This window comes from Nesoenas mayeri, assembly GCF_963082525.1.
Source record: "Nesoenas mayeri genome assembly, chromosome: 29".
Lineage (NCBI taxonomy): Eukaryota > Metazoa > Chordata > Aves > Columbiformes > Columbidae > Nesoenas > Nesoenas mayeri.
This window is the reverse complement of record NC_137561.1, coordinates 457,622-479,794: the sequence shown is the minus strand read 5'-3', so window position 1 is coordinate 479,794 and position 22,173 is coordinate 457,622. Positions and strand designations below refer to the sequence as shown.

The window sequence follows — 22,173 nt, the reverse complement described above, 5'->3', positions numbered from 1 at the left end:
TTCAGAGGGCATGGGGCACAGTGCAAGACACAACATGATCTTGGCTTCATGCCTGCAGGCCCATCAGATGTCAGTTGATGTCAATGAAAATTAAAATAAGAACTGAAGTCAAAGATCCAAAGCAAAGGAAGGTGTAAACTTTCCTTCTTTTTCTTTCTTTCTTTTTCTTTCTTTCTTTCTTTCTTTCTTTCTTTCTTTCTTTCTTTCTTTCTTTCTTTCTTCTTATTCATGTATGTATTTAAGTATTTATGTATTTACTTATGTATTTGTCTCTTTATTTACTTGTTTATTTACTTGTTTATTTACTTATTTACTTACTTATATTCTTATTTACTTTTTTACGTATTTATTTACTGATTTACTAATTTATTTATTTATTTATTTGCTTTCTTCTTTACTTATTTATTTATTTAGCTATTTTAAAGTCTTTGCATGAGGAGTCTCTTTTCTTTGCAAAGGAAAGAATTCTCCAGAGCTGGGGATGGATTCAGGACACAAATGTCTTCAGCTGCAGGGACACAAACACCTGGTGCCAGTGTAGATGCCCCGGGAACCACTGCCCAGGCTCCACCTGCACTGCACGGTGCTCTGGTCTCCCCAGGCCCTGTGTGATAGATGCCAACACCAGGACAGCACCTCAGGTACACTGGGCCCCTAAAATGGCCCTTGCTGTTCACGGTGAGACAGCTGATGAAAGATGTATTAAGGGTAGGAGAAGAAATACTGGTCTTCCCCTGTACTTCTATTACCAAGACTTTATGATTTCATCTCCCTCGTCATTCAGGAGTCCCCACCTCTCCTGATTAAATATCCCTGTCCAAGGACAACTTTCCAGCCCTGTCTGGACGTTTGCCCTTCCCAGTGCTCTCAGGTTTCTCCTCCACTTGCTCTTTGGTCATTCAGTGGCCTCTCAACTGTCTGGTTTCTGCTTTGAGCTTCAGGGAGTTACAAACTTACCCTGTTCTTCAGAGCTCTAATCGACATGGCAGTCAACATGTTCATTGTGTTTATTTCTATCCTCTCCTGTCTCTCTGTCTAAAGCAGTTCTTGTGTGGGTGTCCCTTGTGGATGCTGGACCTCATCAGATCCACTTACACACACAGCTGAGGAAAGTGTTTTGCTGTTGATTGAACTGTGCAGTGTTTGCACAGGAGAGCAGGTGGAGCTGGTGCACAGGAGCTGCAGCATCTCCTGCAGAGCTCAGTGGAGAAGTCTGATGGAGGAAAAGTGATGCAATCTCTGGTGGCCAATGAGGGAACCGGCAGACTGGGGTTGGGGGTGAGGAGCCAGGTTGTCCATACAGTGTCCAGCCTCAGGGACTGTTCTCCTGCCTGTCCAGATGTCTTCAGGAGATCCTCAGGATCAATGTCCAGTGTAGAATGCTGCTGTCACTTCTTCCATACACTGGAAAAATGAGAGAAAATACCATTGAAAGAAAAAACCCCATCTTATGTAATCTTCTTTGAAATCTTCATCAGCAAGTGTCCCATTGAAACCTCTCCAGTTAGTTCTACAAGTCTGGAAGATGTGAAGGAAATTACAGAAAGCAACATCACTCATTAGGGCTTTCTGTGTTTTAATGAGCCCCATGGTGTATTTGGTGCTGAGTCCATGAACGTCAGATACCAAGCACAGACTGAAGAATCTGCTCAAGAAGTCCAAGCCAGAACAAACTCCAAAGTACCTTGAAGCATTAATGGGCCCCACTGAGGGCTGTTACTGACAAAGCCTCCCAGGGACTCGTTAGAGCAGATAATTGGAGGCAGTGATTGCATCAGGCAAAGGCAAAGTGCAGCAGCTCTGATGCTGAGAAAGCCCTTGGTTTGTCTGATGAAGGACAATGGCCAAGCCTTGAGCCCCTGCCCCTGGAAGGGAGATCCTGTCCCTCACGTGTGGCTCAGGGCTCTTCCTGGGGCTGTGGGGAGTGCGATGCCCAGTGCAGGACAATGGTGTGACACTCCCTGGGGGTGCAAGGAGGCAATGGGGTGCCATGGCCATGACAACCATGTGTCTTCTCTTAGGCCTCGCTGGCAGGGACATCAGCCATAGCCAAGGGGACAAAGACCTTGGCTCTTGCAGGGACATCCAGCCTTGCCAGCGCCCTTGGCCATGTCCACCATGGTCCATCCTGCACTGTCCCAGGCCTGTGGCTGTTTCCCCACAGGCTGCAGACACCCCATGCGCTTCCCCACCTTGTTCTCAGCCCAGTGTGTCCCCACCTGTGCTGCTGTCTCTCCATCCTCACCAGCTGTTCCTGGAAACACAAAGTCATGGCTGATCCTGAGTCTCTCTGAATGACCACAGCACTGCGCTCAGAATGACATTTGTTTATCCTGAGCTCCACTCTGGACCTCCAGAGCTGCAGTTTCTGATGGTTTCCTTCCTCATGCTGTTTCTCTGCTCCCATCATCTTGGAAAGTGATTTTCAAGATTTCTGAAGCTACTACTGCCCTTTCTTGTCATGGTTTTACCACACCCACCAACCAAGACCATGAGAGCTGCTCACATCCTGCTCCCAGTCCCCAAGTGGGATAAGGGAGACAACTGAATAGGAAGAGAGAAACTTGTGGATTTAGAAAAAAAAAATAATAAGACAATGAAAATAATACGCTACTAGTAATATTATACTTATACTAAAATACACAAAGTAAAGTATATGACACTCAGTGCAATCCCCCATAGAACTCCAGTTGTGCTGAAGAGGCAGCCCAAAAGAAGAGAGCACCCTGGTCCTGAACAGCTGATCCAGGCAAGAGAAAGTACAAGTGCAAAAGGCAGAGAGGCCCAAGGGCCAACTGAAAAATTGGAAAACATCGTAAAACTGAACTAACACTGAACTCCCAATAGAATGGAACTTCCGAACACAGTTAAGCAAAACAGAGAGAAAACCAAAACTAATGGGCTGGAAACGGCATCTCCAGCTTTATACCGAGCATGACGCTAATGGTAGAGAATAGCTCCTTGATTGACCTGCATGTCAATCCAGGTGCTGTCCTGTCTGTGCCTCCTCCTGCCAATCTGCATCCACAGCTGGATGGCCAAAGAAGTCCTTGGTTTCCCTGACAACAGCCAAGATACCAGTGAGTTCTGACATTCCTTTCATAGCAAATGGCAAACACTGTAAAGCTGCTAAAAGACAAAATGAACTCTATCCCAGGGAAGAAACAGCGTAACCTCATTATTCTCATAGTAAATCTAAACAAAAGACTGTACTGGCTGTGAAGGACAGTGGTTCAAAATCCATGAAGAAAATCAACTCAATTTCAGTAGAAACAGCACGTTTCCTCACGCTCCACTTAACCAGGCTACACACTGGGTGTAGTACACCAGTAGTACACACTACTACTACTACTCCACACATGACCCAGACTTTCTCTGGCCACACGACAGCTCCTCCTGTTCCTCCAGAATGGGGAACCTCACACTGGGACACACGGCTCCAGATGTGACCACACCAGTGCTGAGTCACGATGGGCAATAACTGCCCTTGTCTGGGTGGCCACGCTCCTCCCAGTGCAGCCCAATGTGCTCGTGGGCATGTTCCTGCTCAGCACCACTGAGAACTTGCTGAACATCCAGGCTCAGAGGGTTGTGACCAGTGGCACAAAGCCCAGCAGGAGGTACCATGAGGAGCACTGAAGGACACCATATCCCCACCCAACATCTCCTCCTACAGGTGTCTCTTGGGTCCCTGGAACCACCTCAGTGCCAAGGGGGAGAGCATGGCCTGTGTGGGGTGGAGGAGATGGGGTCTGGAATGAGGGTCCAGGGGCAGTTTCTCCTGGTTGTTCATGCAGCAACAAGTTGGGCTGGATATTTGGAGAGAGGAACTCTTCCTAAGGGCCTCCAATGGGCTTGGGGATTGTCTAGATGCATTCAAGGACCTTTACGACCTTGTTGTAAAAATATGTGGGGCCAGGAACTGCACACAGCTCTCAAGATGAGGCCGCACTAATGCTGAATACAGCAGCATAGTCACCTCTTTTGACCACATGGCCATGCTGTGTTTGATGCACCCCAGGATGGGGGTCACTGTCTTGACTGCTGGGGGACAGTGTTGCCTCCTGTTGACCCTGTGGCCAACCATCACGCCAGATCCCTTTCTGCAGGGCTGCTCTCCAGCCGCTCTCTCCCAATCTACACTTGCACTCAGTGTTACTCTATCCCAGGTGAACAATCCAACTCTTGGACTTGTTCAATTTCATGCCCAGTGCTGGGTCCTGCACTTGGGTCACAACAACCCCAGGCAGCACTACGGGCTCAGGGAAGAGCGGCTGGAAATCTGCCCAATGGAAAAGGCCCTGGGGGTGTTGATGGACAGTGACTGAACATGAGCCAGCGTGTGCCCGGGTGGCCAAGAAGGCCACCAGCATCCCAGCATGCATCAGGAACAGTGTGGCCAGCAGGACCAGGCAAGTGATCATCCCTCTGTTCTTGGCACTGGTGAGGCAGCACCTCAAATCCTGTGTTCAGTTTTGGGCCCCTCACTACAAGAAAGACCTTGGGGTGCTGGAGTGAGTTCAGAGAAGGGCAACTAAGCTGGTGAGGGGTCTGGAGAACAAGTCAGACGGGGAGCAGTGGAGGTAAGTGGGGCTGTTTAGCCTGGAGAGAAGAAGGCTGTGGGGAGACCTTATAGCTGTCTACAGCTACCTGAAAGGAGGTTGGAACATGGAGGGTGTTGGTCTGTTCTCCAATGTAGCAAGTGATAAAAGGAGAGGAAAAGGCCTCAAGTTGCACCTGGGAATATTCAGTTCATATATTAGGAAAAGTTTCTTCATGGAAGAGTTTGTGAGGCATTGGAACAGGCTGCCCAAGGAGTGGTTGAGTGACCATCCCTGGAAGTGTTTAAAAGACATATAGATGAGGTTCTTAGGGACATGGTTTAGTGCCAGAGTTAGGTTAATAATTGGACTCAATGATCTTGAGAGTCTCTCCCAACTTAAATTATTATATGATCTCTTTGGGATGAGAAACGTGATGGGGCAGGGGGCAGCTCTCCCAGATGGAGTACTGGGATGGATGGATGGACAGATGGGTGGATAGATAGATGGAGTGGGACAGAGAAGGGGATGAGCCTATCAGCCTAAGTGCTGGGGCCAGCCATGGCATGATGGAAGCAAGGCCAGCCTCACTTTGTCCTCTGCTCTGGTTTCCTCCTGTGCCAGCCCCTCTCATCAGCACACGACTCCTGGCCAGGAGCTCTTCATGCTGCTCCCGCTACCGCAGTGACAGAGCAGCCTGCCCTGAGCTGGGAAATGCAGAAACAGGGTTCTGTGGGTCATTCATTCCCCTGTTGAAGCACAGAGCACAGGGAGCAGGCTGTGGTGCCTGGAAACCACAGCGAGACAGTCCAAGAGAGATCACGGAAGGTCCTTCACCATCTCCAGGAACACTGGGCACCCACAGATGGACACTCAGACCAGCACCATGACGTAACATGGTGCCCCATGTCCTCCCCTGAGCCATGAAAAACACAAGCACAGCAGCATGGCCTTGTGGGGGAAATTTATTCAGGCTGACCACAGCCTTGGAAGAAGAGCCCAAGCCCCAAAGACTGAGACTGAGGAAATCCCCTTTTGTGGGGTGTTTCAAAAAGATGGCTGCAATTTCAGAAATACAGTGATTTCAAAATGGGTCCACACCTGTATTACAGAGATGTGACACAGGACACCAGCTGTACCAGGGCCCCAGAAACAAGTAGACAGGCCTCTGAGTCACTGCTCTGGAGAAGTGTCGTGGGTGAAGAAATTCCTTGACAAACATGGTTATCACAGATGAAATGCTCAATGCACAGGAGGTTCCTGAGATGAACTGGAAATCACTTCTGAAGAGACATGAGTAACTCATTGCTGCTGAAAGAAAAATGACTGAATCAGCTTCTTCAGTGCCACTTTCAGCTCCTGGTTCCTCATGCTGTAGATGAGGGGGTTCACTGCTGGAGGCACCACCGAGTACAAAACAGACACCACCAGGTCCAGGGATGGGGAGGAATTGGAAGGGGGTTTCACATGGGCAAATATGACAGTGCTGATGAACAGGGAGATCACGGCCAGGTGAGGGAGGCAAGTAGAAAAGGCTTTGTGCCGTCCCTGCTCAGAGGGGATCCTCAGCACGGCCCTCAAAATCTGCACATACGACACCACAATGAACACAAAACATCCCTCAAAAAAAGAAGCACTAAACATGATAACCTCAAGTTTCCTGAGGTAGCAATGTGAGCAGGAGAGCTTGAGGATCTGGGGGATTTCACAGAAGAACTGGCCCAGGGCATTGCCCTTGCACAGGGGCAGTGAAAATGTATTGGCCGTGTGCAGCAGAGAATAGAGAAACCCAGTGGCCCAGGCAGCTGCTGCCATGTGGACACAAGCTCTGCTGCCCAGGAGGGTCCCGTAGTGCAGGGGTTTGCAGATGGCAACGTAGCGGTCATACGACATGATGGTGAGAAGATATAGCTCTGCTGAAACTAAAAAGGCAAACAGAAAGATCTGTGCAACACACCCTGCATAGGAAATGGCCCTGGTGTCCCACAGAGAGTTGGCCATGGATTTGGGGACAATGGTGGAGATGCAGCCCATGTCGAGGAGGGCGAGGTTGAGCAGGAAGAAGTACATGGGGGTGTGCAGGTGCTGGTCCCAGGCTATGGTGGTGATGATGAGGCCGTTGCCCAGGAGGGCAGCCAGGTAGATGCCCAGGAAGAGCCAGAAGTGCAAGAGCTGCAGCTCCCGAGTGTCTGTGAACAGCAGGAGGAGGAACTGGGTGATGGAGCTGCTGTTGGACATTTGCTTTTCCTGAGCACGGGGCGCTGTCATGAGAAAAAATAAGACAGTGAGAATACAGGGCAGAGTTCTCTGACAAAAATCAAACCAACTCCCTTAGACCTTCGCCTGTCACACACAGACACTCTTGTGTTTTTCTAGGAGTACCTTTTTCAGCACTGTGGCTGCAGCCCTGCTTGGGGCTGGAAAATGTGCAACCAAGTGCAGGGCGTCTGCCCATGGGCGGTCGATAAGTCAGCCCAGCTCTGCAGAAGTGGGGCCAGGGAATGGTGGGGACTGTCCTGTTTCTGCTAACACAGAAGGGCTGTCAGCACTTGCTTTCCCAGTGATAGGGAACAGAGATGGTGAAGGCAGTTTAGGAGTTCCAGGCTTTTTACATAACCCCCATATTCACTGCAGAGTGTTGTTGGGTGTCAGAAACCCTCAGCATTTCTGCTGCACTCAGGGAGAACAGAGTGAGTCCTGCGAGACCAGAGGGTGCCTGTGGGTCAGTGCAGAGTGAGGGCAGCTGCTCTGTCCCTCTGTCCTGCTCCAGCTGCCCTGGGCTGGCACCTTTCTGAGATGGGGGCTGATCACACTCCCATGTTACCCTGAAAAGCCACCAGGCACTGCTGAGAGCAGAGGGACCCACCTCAGACCATGACAGGTCTCACCCTTTCCTAAGGTCTCAGCACCCAACGTTTAGGCCAGGACACACACAGCTCATTCCCCAGCTCACAGACTGCATTGCCCACAGCCCACAGGTGAGAGCAAAGCTGGGACACCTGTGCCCATGGACACGCCTGCAGGAAAGGACCCCCAAGATCAGGCTGTGACTCTGCAGCTGAAACTGCCATCCCCAGAGAGCCTGACAGCAAGAACAAGATCCCAACAGCAGTGACCCAGAGCAGGGGAGCAAGAAGGAAAATGCGGTGAGGGTGGGGGTGAGAGAGGCCAGGGCAGAGGCAGCCGGGCACTCAGACAGCATCCCCCTTCCCCAGCTGTGCAGCCACCTCCCAGACACCAACAGTGCCGGGCAGCTGCTCTCAGCCCCTGTGCTCTGCAGAGGAACTGCAGCTCTGGCTGCACAGGAGCTGCTTCATGCCTTGGAGCCCCCGGCCCTGAGGGCAGAGGCTTTGCTGGGTGGGACAGGAGGCCAGGGGGCTGCTCACAGCAGGGATCTGACCTGCAGGGGATCATATTGAATTGTCTCTGTTCTCCCTCCCACAATATATCTGGATTAGATTTCCTCTCCTTCCCAGATTATATCCCTGCTACCTGGAGATTCTCCCCTGGGAGGTGTTTCCCTGTCCATGTCTGTTCCCTGTCAGTGCTCACAGACCATCCCACCCTCTGTGCCCTCCCCCTGGCCCTACAGATCCTGCCTGTTCACAGGGCACTGCCTGGGGGCATCTTCCTGTCTGCAGGCTGGAAAACAGGACAGGTCAGACTAAGGCTGATGGGCCCAGCAAAGGGGACCCTGCTGTGCACAGGCAGAGGGGTGGGGAAGGGATGTCATGAGCCTTCTAGCAGATGTGCTGATCACTCAGAGTTGCAGTTCAGGAGTCTCAGTGACTTGTTTCAGCATGAGGGCTCATTTTTATTTTATCCTTTCCTGCACCCCCCACCCCTTGGGAGAGGAAACTAAAAAGACAGACTCAGCAAAGCTCCTTATCTGTCTGCTAATCCTTGCATTGATCATCTTGTTGAGGCATCCCCTTGGAAAAATCCTGGGTGTGATCTGGATGTGTGGATGTGTGAGAAGCCCTGACCCACACAGCACCCTCTCCACAGCAGAAGGATCTTTCCTGCCCAATAGGGTTTGCTCCTTCCACCACAGCTTCTCCCCTCAGTGTTGCTGGGATCTCCCGGGTAGGCTGAGCGCTGACCCTGGCAGGCGACAGAGTCTCTGCCCAGCACAGCCCTGGGGTGCAGGGAGCCTGCTCTGCAGGACAGCCCTGGGCACCCCTGCCTGCACATTGACATTTACACCCCACAGCCACCCTGGGGAGAACGCAGCATTCACGTCTTGTCACTGACAGTGCAGAAGGCAATCCCTGCTCTGCAGCACATCCTCCCCTCTGATCAGAGAACCTCTGAGAGCTGTACTTACATCTCTCGCAGGCTCTGCAATGTGACAGCTTTCTGAGATCCTACCAAGATTTGCAGATGCAATGCCCTGCAGCCACAGGCTTCATATCTGAGAAGATTTCATTTCCAGTGACCTCTCAGCATCCTCCCAGCCCAGACTGCGTTTCCCTCTCTGTGCCTGGCTCCTGTGCCCTCGGTGCTGCAGGCAGAGCCCTCAGCCCTGCTGCGTGTGCAGAGGAGCTGCTCCTGGGCAGAGCTGTCTCTCTGCAGCGCTGCCGCTGCCATGAGCTCCCTGTGTCCCAGGAGCCCAGCCCAGCTCAGCAGCACAGGAGCAGCCCATGATGTCCCTTTCTCTGTCCCCTCTGGGCTCCTCCAGGTGTCCCTGGGGCTCTAGAGGCACATCCTTTGAGACAACCTCAATTAATCAGTGATGTTGATTTTTCTCTCCTCTGAAGAGACACGTCATTGTGTTCTTTGTATTAAACAATGAATTAGTATGAGAAGCAACTTTTCTTGTCCCATCATTAGACAGGGCACCGGCAATATTACAGCAAAGCATCTAATAACTCCAAACAAGGGAGGAATATCTTCAGTTGAATAAATTCAGGTATTCAGGCATTTTTTTTCTGGTTTTATACTCCTAGGTCTAGAGAGACTTTAATCAGTCTTTGGACGTCATGTCTGTGCTCTGCAGCAAAGCCTTTGCACACATGGGCTCTTGGACACTTGGTACCAGGTTTCTTGTGCAGGTCAGAGCTGGGCTGGTGCCACAGCTGGGGTGGCTCAGCCCAGATGTGAGGCCATGTCCTCAGCCAGGGACCTGACTGGGGAGCTGGAGCTGTCAGTGCTGCAGACAGAGCTGTGACACGGATGGAATGAACTGCCAGGCAGGGTGGCAGGAGTGAGTTCATCTGGTCTGCAAGGACAGCAGCCTCCAGGAACAGCAACAGCCCAGATCAGACCTCATTCTAGACCTGTAAGGCAATTCAAGGGCCCAGAATGAGCTGTTACTACTGCAGGAACAGTTAAAAGACAAACAAAGACACTTTGTAGCTACTGATGAATTTAATAAGAGAAAGAGGTGAGAATCCCTGTGTCCTCTTGTCCTCCATCTTCACCAACCATGTGTCCCAGGCCTCTGTGACTTGAGACAGGAATCTGCAGAACAAGCAGCAGTGGATGGGGATCAAGTCAGGGGTCACTGGAACTAACACAATCCTCTCCAGTCTATGGGACAGCAGGGGCAGCATCCCAGGAGCTGAGACAGCAGGACCATGTCACAGTGAGGCCACTCTCCACCATCTGTGAAAGCTCATGGAGACTGGGGGGACTCCCTGAGCACTGGCAGCTCTCACACAGTGTGTGCACTTTTCAAAATGGCCCATGGGTGAGCAGGGGAACTAAGGGCTGTGCCCCAGAGCATGGCCACTGAGACCCCATTTCTGGGTGTCAGGAAGAGAAGGTGACAGGGTTTGTCCAGGGCAGGTTGTGCCTGTCCATCCTCTTTGCTTTCTGTGAGGAAAGGACAGGATTGTGGAAGTGGGGACAACATTGATGGTCTGTTACCTGGAGGTCAGCAAGGCATTTGGCATCATCCCCCAAAATATTCTTGTGCCCAAGGTAGGATATTATGGTCTGTGTTAGTGTGCAAGTAGATGGGTAAAAAACCACCTGGATGGTTGGGCTTGGAAAGGTGCTGTAGAAAGGGAGAAACTTTCAGGTCCTGAGGACAGTCCAGCACTGGAAGCTGTTTCCCAGGAGTGCGCACTCACTCTGTCCCAGAAAGTGACCAAGATGTGTTTGGATAAAGCCCTGAGCAATCTGGTCTGACCCTGCTGTGAGCAGGAGGTTGGTCAAGACACCTCCTGAGCTCCCTTTGAGCCTGAATGATGCTGTCCTTCCTTCCCCTTCATGTTTTCAAGTTAGGGAGAACTCTCAGGTTATCCCAGAATAAAGAAGTAATTAACATGAGGTTCAGGGCTGCTTTACAAGTGCCCCCAAACAGTCCTGACCACATCTTTTCCATTCTTGTTCTTTTACCCTGAGCCAAGATCTTATTTTTTGCTGTCCTAATGCCTCTCCAGAAAGAACAGACCATGTTGTTAACCCTTTCAGAGCAGGTTGTCCAAGAGGTATCAGCATCCATGCACAGAGTCTGCACATCATCCAGACACAAATCCATCAATATAGAAATGAAAACGAGGCACTTGACCAGCTCCTTGTACCCAGATATCAGCGTGACATGTCTGCTGAGATGCCAGGGAACACCTAAAATCTACGTGAAGGGTATGTGAGTCCTGGTTGGGTATCCTGGCTTGTCTCCTGACCCATGTGGTGCTTCAGGCTGTGAAGAGAATCAAAACCAGCCGTTGGACTGGGGTAGTTCCATTTTACACGTGTCACGCAGGGCAGATGAGGGAGCTCAGAACTCCAGACTCTGCGGCACTGATGGGACTGCGGAGACTGGAAATGCAGGTGACAGTGTGTGTCAGTGCACACACATACAGATTCTGGCTTCCTTTGGGCCTTTGCACTGACCTGGGATCTGTTCCTTGGCCACCTTTGTCTCAAAAAGAAACTATTCTCCTATGGACAGTTGTGCCACACAACAGCCGCCTCTGAGGGAAGCTGGAGGGGATGGAATTGCAGATCATAGAATCATAGAATCATAGAATCATAGAATCATTTAGGGTGGAAAAGAGAACGCAGAGTCCAACCTTAAATCAAACACTGACAAGTCCACCACTAAACCATGCCCCAAAGCTCACACCGACCACAGAAAAAGCCTTGAAAAACATTGGAGAATAATCTACCGGGTCCCAGGGGTCAGGGCTCAGCCATTCTGGTGATGAACAAGCATCAAGGACTTACATGGCATCAGAGCCAGCTCCACAAGGTCCTCACCACCTGGAACCAGTGTCTCCAAGTCTTGCCTTCACCAGCCTCCAGGGACAGGGACCTGCACTGGTTGTTTCCTTCACAGCTGTGTCAGTGATGGCCCTTCATGGGGTCCAAACACCCTCAGAAACTTGGGGTTTGCTTTTGCTTTTCACGTCATTAGAGGTTTGTTCATTCTTTCAGCAGCTGCAGTTCAGGATCGTGGCAGCAGAGGGCTCATTGACATCGAAAATGCTCCTACAAGCCAAGGCTCTGTGCATCATTTTCCTAAAGGCTTCAAGTCTGGTGTGGATGGTTAGAGAGATTTCAGGAATAGTCAAACAGAGACCATTTCCATAATAAATAGCAATAAAGTCAAATTTCTTCTATTTCCTTCCCTGCTCACCCTTCCCTCCCTTTCCAGAATAGGTGGCATCAGCAGCCTTCAGTTCATATTGATGTGGAGCGGCTCCTGATAAAGATTGGATATGTCAGAAAAGGGGCTGCCTGATTTACGTTGTGAGTGAGGACACAGGCCAGGACAGCTCAAGAGGAGTCACACTCCTCTGGATCAAGAGATGGGTGTTCCTATCAATCTCAGGTGCCACAGCACAGCGATACTTGTGTTCAGGGAGCTGGTCAAGTGACCCATCTCCTGTTCTGTAATGGTGTCTGAGTTTGCTCAGGTCACCCCTGACTTGAGCCCCATCCACTGCTGGGTGTTCTCCAGACTCCTGCCTTCAGGAACAAAGTCCCAGGAGACCTTGCTGGTGAAGATGGAGGACAAGAAGCCTTGAACAACCTCAGTCCTGACTGTTTCTGCTCTTACAAAGTTCAGCAGCAGGCCCACGTTCACCCTGTCTATTCTCTTACTGCAAGTGAAGCTCTGTCAGCTCATCTTGCTGCCCTTCCCGTGCAGGTATCAAGTCCAGGGCAGCTTTGTCATCATCCTCACATCCATGGACAAGGTTTCTAAATTCCTCCTTTGCAACTTCCCCTGCTCCCACCTCCTGTGTGCTGCCTTTTGCCCTGCAGCTCCATCAGTTCAGAGGAGCAGCCTCATGACATAAATGTTTCTGTTCATGGGTACTTGGAGAGATCATTCTTGTGCTTGGAGCAGCCTGTCCTGTAAGGATTATCAGATTTCCTGAGCTCCTGCACCCTTCAGATCTACTTCCATGTCTCCACATTGACCATCATCCCCCAGTATGTCCAAGTCTTCTCCTCTGGATTCCACCAGCCTGTGCTCTGCTGCTGGCCTTCCTCCCTCCCTCTGGTGCCTGGGACCCCTCTGTGTCCTGGTCACGACAGATAAGGTGGACACTGATGTTCACATTCCTCACATCCCTGTTTCCTTGTTTCCCAGTTCCACATCCAGGTGAACATCACCCTTGTTGGCCCATCAGACAGACATGTTAAGCAGTTGGCCCAAGATCCTTTAGACTGTTGGCAGCTGCAGCTTTGCCTGGCCAGTGAATGTCAGGGCAATTACAGTTCCCCATAGGAAGCTGCTCATTCACTGGTGCGTTACTTGAGTTGCTGACAGAAGATCTATTTCTTCTCCATGACCAAGTAATTTGTAGCACATGACATGTTGTCGCCCTATACTGGGCTTACATGGTAAAGACTTGGAACTGGGGGTGAGTGTGCGTGTGCTACAGTTGTCACCTCTCTGAGAAGACAACAGGAGTTTGACCAACGTCAGACAGAGCCGATTTCAGCTGATCCAAGATGGACCCTATCCTTGCCCAATCTGAGCCACTCAGTGATGCTGGCAGCACCTCTGGGATATTGTATTTGAGAAAGGGTAAAAAATGCTGCACAACAGCAGGTGGGAGAGAGGAGGGAGGAGATGAGAGAGAAAAGCACTGCAGACACCAAGGTCATATCCCATAGAACCCAAGCAGGTCCCTCAGCAGGCCAAATCCTGCTCTCCTGAAATCCTGCTCTTGGCCTTGTTCTCATCTCCCAGGAGCCTCAGCTCCACTTGCCCATCCCTGACTGTTCCATCCTGACCAACTCTTTCTAGTTTGTAAGTGTGAAGTCCCACAGGGCACCTCACCCCACTGACTCCTCAGTCACCCGTGTCAGGAAGATGTTGTCAATGGGCTCACACCAGCCCGTGGTGCACGCTCACCATGAACAAGGCAGCTGCACATGGGTCTGCATGAGGAGGAGCGTGGGGACCCAGACACCTGCAGTTCTCATCCCATTCGGTTCAGCACTGGTGTGACCCACACACACGGGTGTGTGCCAGTGTGCGGCTTCCCAGTCTGGAGCAGCAGGGAGGAACTGGAGAGTGCAGGGCTGTGCCAAGGCAGGTTCAGCACCTTGTGCACATGGTGTGGGGTGCTGAGGGACCTGGGCTGCTTTGGCCCAGCAGCGCTGGGGAGGCTGCAGCAGTGCAGGAGTAGCCTGAGAGTGCTTGAAGGGCGGTTTCAGAGGTGGTGGAGATTTCTGCATAGTGGGAAAGAGCATGAGAAAGAAATAATGGCCCAAAGTGCAGCTGGGGAGGTGCAGGCTGGCCATGAGCAGAAAGGAATGTGATGGAAGGGCAGTGCTGTGGTGGAGCAGCTCAGCAGAGGGAGTCTGCATCAGCCCAAGGCTTTGTGCTTCAAGGAGCAGCTGGGGAGGATGGAGAGATCTCAGCAAAGGAAGGAAGATGCTCAGACAGGAGCAAGGTGGGGCAGCAGGGGGGATGTCTGCAGCCTGCAGGGACAGAGGTGCAGGGGATGCCACAGCACAGGACAGGCTGTCGTGGAGATGATCACGGGATGTAAAGAGGCTGAAAGCCCCACCAGACATGAGCTCCTTCTCCCCTTGGCTGTGGCTGTTGTCTGCACCTCTGATGGCTGTGAGGAGACACCTTGTCCTTGCAGCACAGGGGCCTCACGGCCTCCTTGTCCCCAGCCAGGAACCTGGGAGGGGTGGGACCATAGTCCTGCCCTTGGCCTTGCACAGCCCCACATCACACTGTCCCAGGAAGGGCCCTGGGCAACGTGGGAGGGACAGGATCTGAATTCCAAAGTGGGTTCTGGGCTTGACCCTTTGGTTAATGAAACACAACCAGGTTTACTCTGCGTCACAGCCACCTTTTCTTCGCTTTTCCTGACCTTTCATCTCTGCCTCCAGTTTTTTTCTCTAACAAACTTGGATGTTCTTTCTCAGTAGGATCCCTCAGTGGGACCCATTAATAGTACAAGAAACTTTGGAGTTTGCATCTGACTTTGACTTCTTGAGAAGATTCTTCAGCTTCCCCTCAGAGCCTGAGGTTCATGGAGTCAGCACAAAACTCACCAGAGGGGTCATTAAAGTGCCTTGTGCTGCTCCTGTGCTGTGAGCTGGGCTGGGCTCCTGGGACACAGGGAGCTCATGGCAGCGGCAGCGCTGCAGAGAGACAGGTCTGCCCAGGAGCAGCTCCTCTGCACACGCAGCAGGGCTGAGGGCTCTGCCTGGGGATCTCAGCAGACGAGCAAGGCAGAGAGAGATTAAAGGTGGTCAGGACTGGAGGGTGACTGAGAGCTCACTGGAGGAGAAACCTTTGCAGCCCTTGCCATGGTAAGTCTCTGGTGCAGGGCAGTGCAGCTGCAGCTCCTGGAGGCATCTCCTGAAACTGGCACAGGCACAGCTTGTGGGATCTGTAAGGACGGGGCTCTTGTCAGGCCATGTTGAACAGCTGTGAAGCCGGGGGAGCACGCAGGGGTGCCCAGGGCTGTCCTGCAGAGCAGGGTCCCTGCACCCCAGGGCTGTGCCGGGCAGGGACTCTGCCGCCTGCCAGGGTCAGCGCTCAGCCTGCCCGGGAGATCCCATGGACGCAGCTGTGGGGGGAAGGAGCGACCCCCGGCAGGGCAGGCAGGGAGCCTGTGGGGTTGAAGGGGGCTGTGTGGGTCAGGGCTGCTCAGAGCTCCAGACGTGTCTGAGCTGCTCCTGAGCCCCTGCACACACGGAGCTGCCCCTGGGCAGTGCCAGAAGGTGTGAGCAGGACAGAGCTGAGCACACAGCGGGTGGGACGGGGTCTGTGACACTGACAGGGAGCAGACCAGGGACAGACACACAGCTGCAGGCAGCACAGACATGGGCAGGGAGAAGAGCTCCTACCAGATATGCCAGGGACTGGATTTGGGAACCCCCTGCAATCCCCTGCACTGCAGACACATTTCCCAGTGCAACCCCTGGTCTCCTCTCCTCCCCAGCAGACCCTCTGCCCCAAAGCCATGGAGTCCAGGTCACGAGTCTCCACCTCAGCAGCTGGACCTCCAGGTGAAGGGTTCCTGCAACGAGGTACTCAAATAAGGTGCTAAAAGTACTTGCTCTCCAGTGTCATTATGTGAGTGGCAGCAGCACAGCCGGGTCAGGAGAAGGTTCCACAGCATGCCCGTCTGCCTTTCTCGCCTGGCTTTATTTTCTAGTAGCACTGCAGTGTCCTTCCCTGTTTCTCCACCTGTCCCTGCTGCTCTTGCTCTCTGGGGTTGGGCTGAAATTGTGGGTCAGTTTTTGTTCTGACATCAACACAGGGGGTCTTGACCCAGAGGTGTGTTCATAGAAATTAGATGACCAAGCTGCATTTTAAACTGTGATGAACTCTTTTCCTCACTTGATAGAAATAAAGAGCGAGCTGAAACATCCCTCCATCGGTGAAGGGGTATTCCATGAGAAACAGCCTGTTTATACACCTCTAACTTCTCACTGACTTTTCCTCCTTACACAGGTTCTCATACCCACAGGCAGCCAATGTCCAACAGCAGCTCCATCACCCAGTTCCTCCTCCTGCCCTTCACAGACACACGGGAGCTGCAGCTCTTGCACTTCTGGCTCTTCCTGGGCATCTACCTGGCTGCCCTCCTGGGCAACGGCCTCATCATCACCACCATAGCCTGGGACCAGCACCTGCACACCCCCATGTACTTCTTCCTGCTCAACCTCGCCCTCCTTGACATGGGCTCCATCTCCACCATTGTCCCCAAATCCATGACCAATTCCCTCTGGGACAACAGGGTCATCTCATACTCAGGATGTGCTGCACAGACCTTTTCATTTTCCTTCTTGATCACAGCAGAGTGTTGTCTCCTCACCATCATGTCGTACGACCGCTATGTTGCCATCTGCAAACCCCTGCACTACGGGACCCTCCTGGGCAGCAGAGCTTGTGTCCACATGGCAGCAGCTGCCTGGGCCACTGGGTTTCTCAATGCTCTGCTGCACACGGCCAATACATTTTCACTGCCCCTGTGCAAGGGCAATGCCCTGGGCCAGTTCTTCTGTGAAATCCCCCAGATCCTCAAGCTCTCCTGCTCACACTCCTACCTCAGGGAACTTGGCCTTATTGTGTTTAGTCTGTTAATCAGTTTTGGCTGTTTTGTGTTCATCGTGGTGTCCTATGTGCAGATCTTGAGGGCCGTGCTGAGGATCCCCTCTGAGCAGGAACGACACAAAGCCTTTTCCACCTGCCTCCCTCACCTGGCCGTGGTCTCTCTGTTAGTCACCACTGTCATGTTTGCCTACCTGAAGCCCCCCTCCATCTCCTCCTCATTCCTGGACCTGGTTGTGTCAGTTCTGTACTCGGTGATGCCTCCAGCAGTGAACCCCCTCATCTACAGCATGAGGAACCAGAAGCTCAAGGATGCCTTGAAGCAACTAATGGCTGGATTCTTTTCAAAGGCATTAAACTTCCCATCTTCTCTATATCACTCATGACATGACTCATGACAGGTCCAACCTATCTTTTTTATATTTTGTAGTTTTAGATGAGTTTTTGGAGTTGGGGGAAGACTTTTTTGGTTTTGCCTTTTTAACTCTGATAATATTTCACTCAAAGAAATGTTATTATTCATCCCACATCTTTGTCCACCTTTATAGATCAAGTCAAAGATCTTGTAAATGAGAAGTCGTGCTTTCTGTGTATTTGAAGAAAATAAATGACCCTGCAGTGAATTGTTTGTCTCAGATCCTTCCTCTGCAACCTTTGTGAAGCTCAGCACAAGGTGTCTGTGTGCGAAGATGGAGGAAACAGTCCCAGCAGAGCAGCTCTGCCAGGCAGCACCAGCCTTGTTCTTCCCAGAGTCCTTCTCTTTCCACTCCCACACTCTCCTTCTAAGCCCTTGTGTTGCTGCAAGGCCTGAGCGCTCCCAAGGCTTGGTCGCCGTCCTGCTGTGTGTCAGTCCTGTGACCAGGACAGGCGGTGGGCACTGCTGTGACAGAGCTGGGCTCAGAACAGCATCTCCATCAGCAAGGGCATCTCCTTAGCACAGTGCCTGAAGGGTTAGGTCTTCTTCCAAAGTTTCTTGAAGAACATTCCTTAGTAACAGACTCTCAAGAGGCTCGTTGCTCTGCTTGTTTCTCTGTGGGCTCAGTGTGAGGAGATCATGGTCCCAGTGTGGCTTTCGAGAGACTTCAGGCTGTTTGCTCAGGTGTTGCTTGTTGGTGGCCAGCACTCACGCACAAAGTGAATAAGGCAGGGTCCCTCTGAGCACTCTCCATGGCCACCCAAGAGCTTGTGTGGGAGGTGGTCAGTGGCAGTGACCACCATCAGCTGGGGCTGCCTCCCAGCCTGACAAGTAGGGCCCCACAGAGTCACCACAGCCCACTTGATCTACAGAGCAAAACCCCCACCTCGCGGCTGTGGGCAGCGTGGGCAGCCAGACACAAACTCATCATTATAGAAATGGAGACGTGGCACTTGAACAGCTCCTTGCACCCAGATATCAGCGTGACATGTCTGCTGAGATGCCAGGGAACACCTAAAATCTACGTGAAGGGTATGTGAGTCCTGGTTGGGTATCCTGGCTTGTCTCCTGACCCATGTGGTGCTTCAGGCTGTGAAGAGAATCAAAACCAGCCATTGGACTGGGGTAGTTCCATTTTACACGTGTCACACAGGGCAGATGAGGGAGCTCAGAACTCCAGACTCTGCTGCACTGTTGGGACTGCAGAGACTGGAAATGCAGGTGACAGTGTGTGTCAGTGCACACACATACAGATTCTGGCTTCCTTTGGGCCTTTGCACTGACCTGGGATCTGTTCCTTGGCCTTCTTTGTCTCAAAAAGAAACTGTTCTCCTATGCAACCTCCACATCACACCACATCAGAAATAATTAAAAGGTAGAAAAGTAATGAAAGAAGCACAATTTTAGGGTAATTCTGTCCAAGAGGTGTACTCTTTAAATGATTAAAACAAAAAAGAAGTGAGAGAAAAAGCATTGTTCTAAGAAATTCTTTCAAGAAACAACTGCTGAGGTGTAGTAGATGTTTGGAAAAGCAAGAATGACTGTTAGGACTGAAATTAAAGAGATTTAAATCATCATGATCATCAGTGAGAATGAGGAGTTCTCTGTTGCTGTTACTAGTGACAGCACCACTGTTCACAAACATCCTTCAGAGCATCTCCATTTTTCCTGGGCTCCAAAGCTCATCCTGCTCAGAGTTTGACAGGATTGCTGCAAACCCCTGTGACCCAAATCTCTGCAACTGTCTCTGCTCAACAGCCTTTTACCCCAGGAAGGGGAAAACTGCCAATGCAGACACCAACCCAGTGCCCAACCTGCCTGGAGAGCCAGGACAGTTGTGCCACACAACAGCCGCCTCTGAGGGAACCTGGAGGTGACGGAATTGAAATGGTTTCAACCCAAATCAGAGAATCAGCGAATCATGGAATCATTGAGGCTGGAAAAGATCCTTAAGAATGCGGAGTCCAACCATAAATCAAACACTGCCTAGTCCACCACTAAACCATGTCCCTAATGGTCACATCTCCATGTCTTTTAAACACCTCCAGCAATGGCAGCTCCAATCCTGAGCTGGCAGGACACCATTGGCTGCAGTTGGACATAAGATACTGGTCATGGCTGTGAGTTCAGCCCTGGCTGGCAGAATGTCTCACACCCTCACTGAGGAGGGCAGGGGGCTGGGAGATGGGAGCACGTTTCAGTTTCCAGATCCCAGCACAGAGCCCAAACCATCCTGCCCTTGGACTCTGGATCCCATTTCCTGAGATGCAAAGCTGGTGGCCTTCTGAGGATAATCATGTTAAAAGGCATCAATAATCCTTCAAGTGTTTGTGTAATTTGTCTAGGAATGTCAGTTTTATATGCTTATGTTTAAATATCTGTAAAATAATGCTCCACATGTCTGGTAGCCCCTCTGGCAATGACAATTAAATAGGTATTTGCACTGTAAGGCTCCATACCCCATCCACAAGCACACATCTAAGTGGTTCAGATGGCGGGTGGTCTGGCAAACGTCACCCTTCGTGTCCCCAGGTGATGGACACTGCTCATGTGCCTCTGCAGAGAGTGGCAGGAGCTGGATCCCCTTCTCGGGACAGACTCCTTCCAGGAGAGACACAGACACAGGGGAACTCATCGGGGCTTTACGGCATTTCACTGGGCATCAGTTTTGACATATTGGGTGCTGTCCTGTGACTGCCCTTTCTGCACAAATGATCATACAAACACAACCATTTAGTGAGACATGGTCATCAAGGGCTGTTATGGACAAGAAAGCTCAGCGTGAACTCTGGAGAGAGCGATGAAGTTTATAATAAGCAGCAGGAAGAACCAAGAAGCTCGAGGCCTCTTCTGAAGAGCGGGAGGCCTGAGCAGCCGTGATTGGCCATTGTAGGTGTGGGAGAGGGTCAGGGCATGTCAGGGAGAAGCAATGAGATGGCTGATGGCTTCAGTGAACCCTTCCAGCCATGTCTGAGCCCAGCAATGGAAAGCAGTTGATGTCTGCAGGTGGAGGAGGAACAGGAGGAAGATCTTCCTGGGAATACGGAAGGAAGAAAGGCCTCTCTGGGCTAATCATGTATGGCAGTGCCATTTGCATGCTGTGGGCATGGCTGTGCCTGGGAGATGGGGAACGGCTGCTGCTGGGGTGGCTGTGCTCAGTCATGGCCCATGAGCTGACCCTGCTCTGCTCCTCTCTTACACTGCCCACACTTGGATGGTCCTCAGGAATCATCCATGAGCCTGGTGGATCCATGAACCTCCTGCAGTGATGGGTATGGATCCAAATAGAGGATTCAAGCAAGTGTGGGACTGGGACATTGAGGTGACTGTTGACCATTGCCAGGTGTATGAAAGAAGCTGGATGAGTTGTGAGGAACTCACAGGCATTTCCAACTCCACAGAAAACCAGAGCCTTGCAGTTTAAGTAACAGCACCTGACATAAATCCCACCCCCAAAATGCAAAACACTCACACTGACCACAGGAAAAGCCTTGAAAAACATTGGAGAAAAATCTACCAGGTCCCAGGGGTCAGGGCTCAGCCATTCTGGTGATGAACAAGCATCAAGGGCTCACATGGCATCAGAGCCACCTCCACATGGCCCTCACCACCTGGAACCAGTGTCTCCAAGTCTTTCCTTCACCAGCTCCCAGGGACAGGGACCTGCACTGGTTGTTTCCTTCACAGCTATGTCAGTGATGGCCCTTCATTGGGTCCCAAACACCCTCAGAAACTTGGAGTTTGCTTCTGCTTTTCACTTCATTAGAGGTCTGTTCATTCTTTCAGTAGCTGCAGTTCAGGATCGTGGCACCAGAGGGCTCACTAACATCGAAAATGCTCTTAGAAGCCAAGGCTCTGTGCATCATTTTCCTAAAGGCTTCAAGTTTGGTGTGGATGGTTAGAGAGATTTCAGGAATAGTCAAACAGAGACCATTTCCATAATAAATAGCAATAAAGCCAAATTTCTTCTATTTCCTTCCCTCCTCACCCTTCTCTCCCTTTCCAGAACAGGTGGCATCAGCAGCCTTCAGTTCATGTTGATGTGGAGCGGCTCCTGATAAAGATTGGATATGTCAGAAAAGGGGCTGCCTGATTTACGTTGTGAGTGAGGACACAGGCCAGGACAGCTCAAGAGGAGTCACACTCCTCTGGATCAAGAGATGGGTGTTCCTATCAATCTCAGGTGCCACAGCACAGTGATACTTGTGTTCAGGAGCTGGTCAAGTGACCCATCTCCTGTTCTGTAATGATGTCTGAGTTTGCTCAGGTCACCCCTGACTTGAGCCCCATCCACTGCTGGGTGTTCTCCAGACTCTTGCCTTCAGGAACAAAGTCCCAGGAGACCTTGCTGGTGAAGATGGAGGCAAAGAAGCCATGAAGAAACTCAGTCCCGTCTGATTCTACTCTTATGAAGTTCAGCAGCAGGCCCACGTTCACACTGTCTATTCTCTTACTGCAAGTGAAGCTCTGTCAGCTCATCTTGCTGCCCTTCCCGTGCAGGTATCAAGTCCAGAGGAGCTTTGTCATCATCCCCACATCCATGGACAAGGTTTCTAAATTCCTCCTTTGCAGCTTCCCCTGCTCCCACCTCCTGTGTGCTGCCTTTGTGCCCTGCAGCTCCATCAGTGCAGAGGAGCAGCCTAACGAGATAAATGCTTCTGTTCATGCATACTTGGAGAGATCATTCTTGTGCTTGGAGCAGCCTGTCCTGTAAGGATTATCAGATT

At 51.4% G+C, this 22,173-nt stretch overlaps 2 protein-coding genes across 2 annotated transcripts; one reads left to right on the top strand and one right to left on the bottom strand.

Moving 5' to 3' along the window:
- Window positions 1-5,843: 5,843 nt before the first annotated feature.
- Window positions 5,844-6,779, bottom strand: LOC308050665 (olfactory receptor 14C36-like; the record flags this gene model as incomplete). Its single annotated transcript, XM_080360818.1, has 1 exon — window positions 5,844-6,779. One exon carries the CDS (start codon window positions 6,777-6,779, stop codon window positions 5,844-5,846), a length of 936 nt encoding a protein of 311 aa, XP_080216944.1.
- Window positions 6,780-16,454: 9,675 nt separating this feature from the next.
- Window positions 16,455-17,417, top strand: LOC308050664 (olfactory receptor 14A16-like; the record flags this gene model as incomplete). Its single annotated transcript, XM_080360817.1, has 1 exon — window positions 16,455-17,417. One exon carries the CDS (start codon window positions 16,455-16,457, stop codon window positions 17,415-17,417), a length of 963 nt encoding a protein of 320 aa, XP_080216943.1.
- Window positions 17,418-22,173: the final 4,756 nt, after the last annotated feature.